Here is a 12,500-nt window from a genome sequence, read left to right as displayed (position 1 = left end):
CTTTGCTAAGGGCGTCACATGGGTGGGTAGGTCAGCCAGGGTCTCCTCATCGCACCGCAACTCATGGGTGTCTATCCTCTAAATAGTGCCTGCTCTGCTGCAATGCACTGTGGGAGTTGTAGTGTGAGTTAGTTACCATGGCGTGCAGATATAGAGGGTTGCATCTCTTTGTCTGAGGAGACTGCAGGGGAACATATTGCTTTATTCTGAGCCCACAGGCTCATCCCTGTGTCTGTAACTCTGTCAGTGCTGGTGTGCTGCGATCCGTGAGGCAGGAATTACAGGCGTAATGATTTAATTAGGAGAGACCAGGCACAGTGGCAGAAACTCCATTCCCCAGACCTGTGCCTCAGGCCCTGGGGGACTGTAATGGGGAAGATATGGCTTATAATTTAATAAGAGAAATAAGCAATGAGCCACACACACACACACACACACACACACACACACATCCACTCACATCCACTCACATAAAAACAAATGGTCACTCAAACAAACACACAACCATTTAGTTGCATACATGCACACATTCACACGCGCACACGCATAAATACCCACACGCAACACAGGCACAGGTTCACACCCTCGCAGAAGACAGTCTGTGAGGGAGTAATTGTTTTTCATTAGGCCTACATTTTATAAGCCGGCACTTTGACCGAGGGCGTAATTTACAATGACGGCGTCTCCCTGCTCATCCTTCCATAGGCATCTTGTAAAGTTGTAGGAACATTACGGCCCCTAATGTGCTGCCACAGGGTATGAGACGGAGCAGGCGTACACACCAGATCCCCCAGGGGTGCAGAAAGCGTGTGCAGACGTTCCCAGAGACGGCCGCCCCACTCAACACTCAGAACAGAAATCACATTCATTACACTCCTGCCTGCTTTCCTTTCAGGCCTTTCCGTCTCAGTACCCTTTCAAACCCAAAACTCATTCTGAAAATACTGTCATTAATGTTTTACGGGAAGGAAAGGTGGCTGCTTTCATTTTCCTGCGTGACGAAACATCGCCAGGTCCACCGATCTGAATAAAAATCCTGTTTAAGTATGTGCTGTTTATCAAACGCACTGTGTAATTCATAAGCATAATGTGAGGTAATATCCCGTCTTTTTATATCACGTGGTATAAACATGCTTGATACAGAGTAAACTAAACTAATTGCACTTGGGGTTATTTTCATCAGCATGTATGTGCCCAAAAAACTGCTCACTATAATACCTCTCTAATAAATGTGTAATAAATGTTTAACAACATCTTATTATTATTATCCAAAGTAAAGTGGGAACAGAGGGAATTCTAGTAACACTTAAAAAAAAAGTGTGTCAGCGACAAATAAAATACATTTACATACCACAGTGCGTTTCCATAATTCTCAGAAAAATGCCAGGTATTCCTCTTTGCTCACGAACAGGAATCAAGTGGTGTTTTCTGTCAGAAATAATTGCAGAGGTTGATATTAAGAATAAGTTACTTAAACGCTGCTGTACAGGGTAATATACTTAGATTGCGTCACATATTATCTGTTTATACAGCTGCATAGTTACGGAGGAGCCTTGCTTAAAACTAAAACCTCAATGCCAGAACCGGAAATCCAATTTTCTAATCCCAGTTTACAGCGCCAGCCTCTTATCCTCTAAACTACACTGCGGCCTAAACGCTCTCCCTTGTGTACAAAGACTTGTTAATTTTCTGATTAAATAAAATGTGAATCTTCTATCATGTGTATAAGTTGCATGAAAAAATCTTGAGTTCGTTTATCTTGTTGTGGCGCACGATTTCATAAAACGTCGTTATGAGATTATTCCAGTCACTGTAGTGAATAAATTTCGTATGATCCTAGATTATTTTGCCTCCCTCTGAGGCGCGCTGCTCTGTGCGTCCGTCTGCAAACGCTTCCAGGGAAAGCGTCCGTGGTGAGATATGGGAAGGGTGCACGTATACTTTTCAACTCATTGCCGTTATTTTTTGGGCGTTAAATTCAGTGTGACGACGCTTAAAAGGTCTGATTTACGCTTCCGCTATTCTGTGCTTCCAGCACCCATACGGATCCCTCTGTCAGTCGCCACGGTCCTGCTGAACAGATTGGTTTGATATTTTTCATATGCAGTATTTGTGTAGGGAGCCGCGGCGGGCTGTTTGTACGCACGAGCTGTGAAAACGCATCAGAAAAGCGATGTGCAGCAGCCATCCAAAGCATTTCATTCATTCATATTATCCCCTTGCCATTCCAAGCGCGATTTTTGTTAATGTTTCTTTTTTCCTGATGGAAAAACGTGGCATGCTGAATATGCACAGTTTTGAACAAGCTGCAGCCACATATCACTTTAATGGCTTTGTTCTTAAACTCGCCTTTTGATATTATTAATATCTCTTATTATTATTATTATTATTATTACTTCAATATGATAACGTCTCATATATCGTGCTGTGACAGCCTTTTGTACTTTTGTATCACTTTCATGCAATTTCTAAATAAGAAGAAAATAAAAAGAAATCAATGTACTTAATTTATAAAGATTTTTGGCATTGGTATATTTTTATGGCACCATGTATGTATCACAATGAAACATTGTTCATACTTTTGGTTTAAAGTACATTTTAATGTCTAAATGTAATGTCTTACAGTGAATTAAATAATGTAAATGGTTAAATAACAAAACTAAAATGGGCAATACTTCATTAAGACTTTTTTTTAAAAAATATTTTCTAAATATTTCTCGTGTTTTGTTTCTTTACATTTGTTAAAATTTTGAAGCCCCATTTTTAATGACAATTTTAAAATGTCTGTTGTCAACAGTGAGTCATTTTTTTCAGTTTCAGAACAAAATCATAAATGGCTCAATGCTGAATCCTTTCATGCACTGTGACTACATAACAGGGAATGTCACTGTATCTGTATACTGAGGATAAACGGTTTCTGCTTGTCTTTGAAAAGGCCTGATAGGAGAGTCCAGTGTCAGCGGGAGCTGAATTTCTGTGGTACATCCTCCACATTCAGACTGCCATTGTGATGTCACAGCGATTTCACTCCCATTGCCCCTGCAGTTTCAGGCCAGCAGGTCATTATAAGTTACTGATGCAGAAAGGGAGGGCCGCCGTGCCTGCAGGGCTACTCTACCCTGGCCCTGGAGGGCTGCAGTGCCTGCACGGCTACTCTACCCTGGCCCTGGAGGGCCGCCGTGCCTGCAGGGCTATTCTACCCTGGCCCTGGAGGGCCGCCGTGTCTGCAGGGCTATTCTACCCTGGCCCTGGAGGGCCACCGTGCCTGCAGGGCTACTCTACCCTGGCCCTGGAGGGCCGCAGTGCCTGCAGGGCTACTCTACCCTGGCCCTGGAGGGCCACAGTACCCTGGAGAGCTGTGGTGTCTACAGGCTAAATCTGATCTGACCCTTGTCTTGACTGGACTATTTTAGATTCTTTACCCAGTTCTGAGAGTGTGTGTGGTTTAAACTGAGCAGGAGAAACCCACTGGATTGCAGTCCTTCAGGACAGGAGTTGAGTCACCCCCATCATGGGTAACACACCGCGCTCATTAATTAAGGGCTCTGAGGGCGTAATCCAGGCTCCAGGTCTGAACCTGTCACACTTGGGTTTGCGGCTGTACATCTCAGGTTCTGGCTCTGAATGCAGACGGTAGAAACTGCAGTCAGGAGAGTATTTGGGGCATGTTCATAATTTGTGGTAAGGATTTGGGTCACATTATAATTAAAAAAGCAATGAAGATATAATGTGGAACTCAGGGAAAGTCTCTGGGCGGAACTACCAGGCATTTATCAGTTACACTATCAGTAGGTTTTACCTGCAAGTACTGACCTGGGACCAGGTTTGTTGTACATTTTTACTCATTGAATGGATAATTAGATTTGGATAAACTGATCCTGCAGCAGTTGGTGAATACAGAAAGTACTCAAAATTTTCCACATAATGATTGGGGTTACCCATTCACTTGGATTAGTCATAGTGAGTCCTGTTCAACACTTCCTTGTGTTTGAAATTCAAATCCTTATTGGCTGAGGTCTATCGTTATATGGCCAATAATAACCGTGGTCAGTTACCCACCCCGCCATGTCTGTGGTGCTCAGAGCATGGAGTCCTTCTCTGCCGGATTTCTGATAAAAGATGCCATTGTTGTGTCACAACTTTTCATTATGAGTCACTGAGAGTGAATTCCAAGAACAAAGTGTTGCTTGTGTGGGCCTCCATCATAAAACCAACATCTCACAGCTATCAGGGTGTTCAGTGGCAGCTTTCCCTGCCAAAGACACTTATGTAGAAAAAAACAGGGTAAGTGTTTGGGCGCAGCGAGCATTTATACACAAGCTTTACAAAGGCCGTTTGTTTGGAGCATGCCTGGCGCAGTGCGTCCAGCCAGACGCTCTCCCTGCGGCTCACTGGCTGAGACATGATGCCCGTGTTGGAATGTGCATGTAAGCAGTGGCGTGTACTCTGCTCTCACCCGCTTCCCTGGGACGCGCTTTCCCGGTTACGCGCTTTCCCGATTACGCGCTTTCCCGATTACGCGCTTTCCTGATTACGCGCTTTCCCGATTACGCGCTTTCCCCCTTACCCACTCAGAGCACAGCACTGCCACTGTTGTGTCACTTGCGGTCACCGCTCGGCCACATGAGGTAACACTACCTGCGTGTTGGAGCTTCTGTTGACAAAACAGAGGCCCCCGGGTGTCCTCTGATTCTGAGATGGCTGTGTGTGTGTGTGTGTGTGTGTGTGTGTGGGGGGGGGGGGTCAGATAGCTCCCGTAACCTTTGAGGAACAAGTTTGTTTTCAAGCATGTGTGACCACAGCAGGGTGTGAATGTGACCTTTGTGATTTTGTTCTGTTTCATGCTGTGGCCTCACTTGGGGGTTGAACCTGCAACCTCCTGGTAACGAGTCCCTTCACCACTGCATCACTACAGTCTTACAACCCACTTTCCCCACATTTTACGATATTAAATGTAGAATTTTCTACATATATGCTCAAGAAGCCGCAAGACGTATTATGCACACAAAGAGACAACTGCAAGCATTAGTGAAAAATAATATGCAAGTCAGGTTCCAAGGGTATGATAATTCTGTGTCTTCAAACAAGCCATTGAGTGTAATAACGCAGGGTACAATTTGTTTTATGTTACAAATGCCACACAATGAAGGATGCCTCTATGGCACATTTGTTATTTTATTACATTATTTCCATTGTTTTCAATTAGTGGGATCAGTGAAGTTTTTAATTCTGCCTCCTGTTTGTGTGGTGTCGGCTGTGGCTCGCGCTTCCTGTTTTGATGTTTCCGACAGACGTGTTTTCGGTTTCTTTTCTTAAGCGATGTCATAGTTTCTCTGGAAGTGTTTTCAGCCGTGTCCTGTCCTCACTCCTGTACATATGGATAGATCTTTCTCTCTGGTGTGCCTGTTTTTATATCAGCTGTGTGTTTTAATGGCTTTTGTTTGATTCTGGCTGACGATTGATGTTGCGGGGGCTTTGTTTGCGGGAGCATATGTTTAATAACGCCAGTATTGCAAAGCGTTCTCATGACTCCCCGAAGAGCAATAACTCCCCGCCTTCCACGTTTCTGCGGGATCTGGGGAGAACACAGAAGTGTTCAAACTTCAGGATCCGCAACAACAGACAGTGGTTGCCAACCAAAGAGTTTAAGTTGAATAAAAATACTGTTAAAAATACAATTTCTTGTTTGAGGATAGAATCTTAGAATTCATATGTACTGCATATAGCCCCCGGACATACACACACCGCCCCCGCCGACCTCTCGACCCTGGCCCTGCATTTTGAGTCAAACCCGTGTCACCTGTCATGGTCCTGCTGTTTAGCATGTGCGCATGTGCCATCGGTGTCCACGCAGGCCGCTGCGCGAGGCTAATCATCTATTCTCTCTCTCTCGTGTTTCTGCCTCGGTGCCATATGGCGCGTGCCTCTGTGCTAAGCAGCATTCTATCAGAGCGTGGACATTTTGGGAACACGCTGACGCACGAGAACCCAGTTTCGGAGTAAAATTAAATAACGGTGCTGTGCATAATGTTTCACAGTGCTAAGGTAAACTAAGGTAACGGCCAAGATGTCCACGTTTTCCTCGAGGAGGCTGCGTGACGTTTAGAACAATGCAGAACAATTACGCAATGACGTGCAGTATTTATACACCATCGTTGTTGTGATAACATCAAAGCATTTACAATATTGATATTTTTTTCACATCTCAACCTCACATCATAATGTTAATGAGTGTGTACGCGCGTGCGGGCGCGCGTGCGTTGTGTGTGTTATTCTGTAATAAATGCAGAACCGCCTCACACTAATCAAGCTGATTAAAAATTCCTACGCGCACAGCCGGAAATCGCCCCCTGTTCTCTCTATTCTTTCCACTTTTTACTAAATTTGCGAGCTCCCTCTTCTGCCAGGACATCGGCTGTCCCCCGAGGCCGTCCCGCGCGGCTCGTAATTCATTTGCAGCCCTCTGCTTTGGGTGTTATTTTCTATTGCAATGAGGAGAAAAGGAGTGCAACGGCAGGCGAGCGCGAGCGCCAGTGCGGGGAGTGATGAGTCAATACAACTAATAATTTAATGGGGACACAGGGAGAGAGCGAGGGAGAGAGAGAAAGGAAGAGAGGGTCCGTCCGGCCGCAAATAAAACCGACAGCGTGCACAACCGGGAGAAGCTGTCATCAATTTTCAACACGCCTGATGCGTCACAGAAATCGGAAACTAAAACTCACTTTTTTACCTGTTTGTGACAACAGATCATACATCGTATTCACATGAGAAGACGGGTCATTTTCGCTTCCCTTTTTCCGCTGGACGGTAGACAGGCAAAGCTAACGCACCACTGGAGATCCTTGTACGTACTGAAGACGTACATGTACTATACAGTGCGCACAGGAGAGCAGGCTAACGGCACATTTCGGCGTTTATTTATGTTCGTGTCTGATCTTTTGGTACCTTTATTGCAAGCTTCCATATGCGTGACGGATGTTGTTAACTCCAGTGGAGAGCTCGGCGCACTTACAATGGATATGTGTATATTTTTAAAACTTTTCTGAGCGAGCCTGTCTGTTTCTTTCCGATTCGCAAGACGATGTCATTTTGGCGTGAATGAAATATTAGCCTGCCACTATCGCCAATTATCGCTCGTCAGTATATTGCATCTCACCGCTCACCCATGTTATCGCCTTCCTGCCCAGCTGAGATCACGCACGTAAACATTTTATTTTCTGTTTATGGAGAATCGCCTTTCGTCCTTCGGAGAGAGGATATTCCTCCAGAAGACTGATGTCCTTTGTCATGCCTAGAGCGCATTAAAACTTTAGTGTTTCCGTCCTTCGCACGAATTTGAGGAAAGCATAAATCACCCACGCGGCTTAATGTGCTTCCGAGTTTTGAAGTGGTGAGTTTCGGGTTGGTTTCATTAATTTGTCTCAGATCAGCGGCATTGTGTCTGTCTCCAGATTGTACTGTACTATTGCTCCTTTGTCTATCTGAGAGGTCATTGCAAAATCCTGACCCGGACCTTTACCAGATCCGGAGTGCGGAGTTCTTGTTTCTGGAAACTTAACACTCAACGCTGTGCGCGTTTTCAGACATGCACAAATGCATGCTGTTGAATAGCAGATGATCAAATTGTTAATAAATTGAAACTTTGGAAATTTTACTAAGCATAACTGCAAGACAAAATTTAGACATTTTTTATTACGCTAAATGATTATCTTCAAAAGTGTTTGTGTGGGTGTGTGTGAGTGTATGTGAGTTTGTGTGTGTGTGTGTGTGTGTGTGTGTTTGTGTGAGAGAGCATATGTAGTGTGTGTGTGGGTGTGTGTGTGTGTGTGTGTGTGGTTGTGTGTGTGGGTGTATGGGTGGTTTGTGTGTGTGTGTGTGTGAGTGCGTGTGTGGGAGCACTCATTGAATACATCCGTGTTATCCTGGGTTGGTGTTGGTGTTTGTATTGTGCACTGAGCATCATGAGATGTTTAATTCAGTGGTTTCCACAGTGGCCCAGTGTGGGCAGGCAAGCCTTTGCTTTGGCAATGTTTCTTTAACATTGCCATTACACTGTCACACAGCTACTGCCACACTCTCTCCTGTAGAACCTCCTGCTGAAGCTGTCATCTGGTCCTGCGTAGCACACAGCTTCAGAAAGGTCCATCCATCACAGCGCAGCTTCAGAAAGGTCCATCCATCAGAGCGCAGCTTCGGTTGCTGCCAGTGTTACTGAACGCAGTGTAACTCTGATGCGCGGAGCAGGAAGCAGAGTCACCGAGCCTGCCTCCCGCTGCCCTTTACTGTGGAGCTGGCAGCTGAGGTGTGCTGTGCTGAGAGACTGCACCGTAATCGATGGTGTCGTGTTTCTATGCTGAATTCCTCCGCGGTAGGCAGGTGTATTACCTGCTGGGAGACATTCAGGATCTCTGAGCTTTCTGCAGCTCCACACAGCTGGCATTGCTGAAGCGGGGCCGTGTAATGCAGTTAGCGTTGTTGAGGAATGTGTGTTTGGCAGTTACTGCTTTTGTACAAATGAAACCAGTCTGACGAGTACTGAGAAAAGTGCCCACATACACACACACACACACACACTCTTTAAAGACAGACTTGCAGCATGGCGCCATGTAGCCGGAGATCAAACGTATAGATTTTACCTGTTAGATGAGGCCTGGACTCAAAGTTATGTCACCGAATAGTTGTGTGTTTTTAAAATGTGTAATTACCAAAAGCAGAGAAGGTGCTTGTGAGTTTTTAAACTGATTATTGTCAGCATAGTGCAAGCTCTCTGGGTGAATTCACATTTCACAGAGACACCCCCCAACCTTCTCTACAGCTGAATGAGAGTAAGACATGCAGTGTTTGTAGGCCAGACCTGTGGCCCCAAGCCCAGCAAAAATGTAGGTCTGACAGGCCTACAGCCATCCACAGAGCTTAAAAGCCCAATGATCATTTTACACTTTCATATACATTATTGTATCAAACTTTTAAAAAGCAGCAGTCCAATATTGCCTGCAGCTGATGGAGTCTGGGTGAGTGCTCCTTTTGGATTTTGGCACCGTTGACTGTCCCTCGGGGGACTTGCCGGATGCCAGGAGCAGTGATGTTGTCGAGGCCATTTAGGGCCTGTATCAGATGAGGTGGGCCATTGTTCTGTTTATTTCGCTGCACCCGGGAATCACCATGGTAATTTGCCCCTTTGTTCTGATGCCGGAAGTCATGGAATGTGTTCTGAATTGTATATAGTACTTGCACACTGGCTAGAAGGCACAGGGCTATGGAGTTTCATGACTGCCATATTCAGATCAGTTTCAGAAATCAAGCACACCAGACCAAAACTACAGCGGAATTCTCTGCATGCAATCTTGCATATTTGGGAGAACCAGCATCATACTTGCTTTAGACACACCTGCATGCTTTATTCCTGAAGTCTACCTAATCTGTTCCACCTGTTCCACCTGAGGAAGAAGGCAACGGCGGACGTTTCATGCATAAGTATTTTGTTTTCTTTGCGTACTTACCCAGCAGTATCACGTTAATCTGGTTAATCTGACAGTTTTTGTGTGTCAGTGGTCCTGCTTTTTTAACAGACTATAATTTATTGACAGAATACATGCTGCTGTTCCTCTCCAAATATACTGCAAAGACAAGCTGCTATAAGACTGAAAGCCAATTTACAGTACACTCCTTGTTTGTACGATGTGTATTGTATATAGATATATGTTGTTCTAATTCTCTTAACTTATGTACACTGTTGGTATAGGAGAAACATTGTTTCATTCTTGAAAGTACACAAGTGAATGATAAAATGACAATAAAGGGAATCTGAATCTGAATCTGAATATGTGATTTAGTACACAGCCCTCGTCTCTCTGACTCCATTCAGCAGGTGTATGATGTCACCGTGAGAAACAGGAATCGCACAGTGATTTGCCAAGGGTGAAATCTGATCTCATGAATGTCTCACCCATAAATGAAGAATGGAAGTAAACTGCAGAATCTAAACAGATTGCATCATCCGTTAATGAGGTTATGGAATGGTTCTTATGTTATTGTTGATTATTAGCCTAGCAACCTTGCCCGGTGTGGCTTGCTCTTCTGCATTGTACAGATGATCCTTTTATACATATGGATATTTACTCAGCATTTCAAGTGGAGTCCAGTTCAGCTGGGATTCGAACATATACACCCTCTGGTTACAAGCCCTCCTTTCCGCACCCCCTCAGAAACGCTTCTAGCTCTGGTTTGTTCTGAACACACAGAGGTGCATTCGATATATGTGATATTTTTAAGATGTTTCCACCATAGCCCTGAAAGAGTTACTGACGGCTTGGATATACTAATGCACAGATGCTGTATGTGTTTACGATAAGCATTTTTCACCCTGTTAATGGTACATATTTTAAAGCAGTATGCTTTTTTGATATTTCGTACTCTGTTTTTTTTGTACTTTTAATCTGTGTTGCATATTTCTTCCTTAAACAGTGTCTTTTTTATAGGAAATCAGGGATGTTATGACTTGATGGTTATATAGACTGATATTTTAGGGAACATCATTTTTGTTAGGTAACATGACTTTGTGAGCAACTGGATGGCATATATAAATTGGATGTCATGTCAGTCAGTGTGTAACGTCAGCTGCTGGTGAGAGCGTTGGGCTTTTTCCAGTAGATGCAGCTGTCACTCCTGAGGCTGTGTCCTGCTCTGCCATTACTCTGAACCAACAGTTTTCTGCACCTCAGCATCTCAGAAACATGATGTAGGACATCGGTATGGGGAGCAGAGGGTAGAGCAGTGGATTATGGGTAATTCTCTGCTGCTGCACACTAGGGGCTTCACCTGATAACAACAAAAATAGCTGCATATAACATGCATTGAAACATAAACTTTTACATTTTGAAATGATTACCACAATAATATTGTTGTAATCCACCAGAGGCCAGACCCTCTGTCGAGCTAAAAGTCAGGCGTGACTTCCTGTTGAAATAAATCTTCAGTTGCAATCGCTGGTGGAAGCAGCACCAGCAGATGCTGGCAGTCCTACGGGCCCAGAGCCCCTCCTCCCCAGAGAGCCGGTGGTCTTTAGAGTTACCTTTCTCTTGGCAAAGGATTTCACACCTGGAGCACCAGGTGAGCCAATTCCACAGCCAAGTAGTGACGTCAGTCCCACAGTGAGGAGCTGGGGGGGGGGGGGGTGGGGCGGATGGGGGGGGGGATCAGGATTGGACATGGTCCAGGCAGGGAGGTGGGCCAGCTCGAGGCTCAGGGGGGGGTGTGATTAACCATGCTGTGTGCTCTTTTCTTTCGGCAGGTGACTGTGAGTGGGGGGGGGTGGGGGGCGGAGTATGATGGCCCACCTCAGCGAGGCTTGTCGTGGGAAGGAGAACTGTGAGCTGCCCAACAGCGGCCCCGACCCCAAGGGCCCCCCGGCCAAGATCGCCCGGCTGGGGGCCCCGGGGGCCAAGCTGCCTGGGGGGGTCCTCAAGCCGCTAGGCCACGCCCACCTGAGGTCCTGCCACAGGAGAGGTAAAGTGCACGTTTAAGCGTTACGTTACAATAACGTTACATTAATGTTACATTAACGTTGCTTGGTCAACTGATGAACAGCCTTACCCAGGATGAATTACATTAATGATGGGAGTTAGGCTTGCTGAAGCAAGAAGTCATGTTTAAGGTGGGGGGTGTCTGTGACCATGGGTTACCCTTACAGATGTCATTTAACACAAATAACTGATTACAGCTTTATACTAATCAGACGTTTTCTGGCCGTGCAGTCTGCAGCAGGTGCAGATCTCAGTCACAGGGCACCTTCAGGTCTCTTTATGTCCAGTAATTGGCCCAGTTAATTAAGCAGTAGGTGGAATAAGGGTCAGGTTCAGAGTGGCTGACCCCAGGTTTTGTCTGCGCACATGTGTGTGCTGTTAGTGTGTTCATGTGGGTAGATTCCTGTTCCAGTGTGAGGCTGAATCAAAATGGCGCTCACAGCAGGGACTGATTGCAGGCTGGTGGTATAGCTGAGTCATTCTGGGTAACAGCAATGTACTGTACATCGGTCTGGGTTTGCCTCACACAGGACTGACAGCACATCAGGGGCTTTGCCTCACACAGTGGTCAGATTCTGATTTTTTTCTCAGGAAGCTGTGAATGTGCTCTACCTCTTTAAACCTGGAACGTTCTAACGAGATGCACCTCTCCCAGTGGATCTCCAAATTTAGGGAGTCCTTGTGTTCCTACCTTTCGTTTAGGGTATGAAAACAGAAACTGCACAGCGCAGGTGATATCAGAGCTTACCTGAGATAGACACTCATTTAGCACCTACTCTCTGCTGCTCTTCCGTCACACCCTGTCCCAAGGGGGACGCACCCTGATGTAAAACAGAGAAAGGCAAGCAGCTCTCACAGCATCCATGTTCAAGGATAAACTCTGATAATCCTTCTCCAGTGCAGAGCTGGAACCAGGCTGGCTCATTACACCCCTTTCCCACTGTAGAGCTGGAACCAGGCTGGTTCATTAGACCCCTT

The 12,500-nt window shown here is 45.5% G+C and overlaps 1 protein-coding gene across 2 annotated transcripts in view; it reads left to right on the top strand.

Annotated features, from left to right (window-relative positions):
- satb1a (SATB homeobox 1a) overlaps positions 1-12,500 on the top strand; it is a 42,323-nt gene that overhangs the window by 7,150 nt on the left and 22,673 nt on the right. The window contains exons 1-2 of one of the 2 annotated variants that reach the window (XM_036555361.1): positions 6,374-7,390; positions 11,291-11,505. In XM_036555361.1, the coding sequence (XP_036411254.1) occupies positions 11,325-11,505 (181 nt within the window). In that variant the 5' untranslated portion in view covers positions 6,374-7,390; positions 11,291-11,324. Of the gene's footprint in view, positions 1-6,373; positions 7,391-11,290; positions 11,506-12,500 lie in introns of those variants that run through there. The other variant, XM_036555360.1, reaches the window with a different exon arrangement.

Source organism: Megalops cyprinoides, chromosome 21 (genome assembly GCF_013368585.1).
Source record: "Megalops cyprinoides isolate fMegCyp1 chromosome 21, fMegCyp1.pri, whole genome shotgun sequence".
In the NCBI taxonomy this organism is placed as follows: domain Eukaryota; kingdom Metazoa; phylum Chordata; class Actinopteri; order Elopiformes; family Megalopidae; genus Megalops; species Megalops cyprinoides.
Note: the sequence above shows the minus strand (reverse complement) of the source record. Positions and strands in the feature narration are given on the sequence as shown.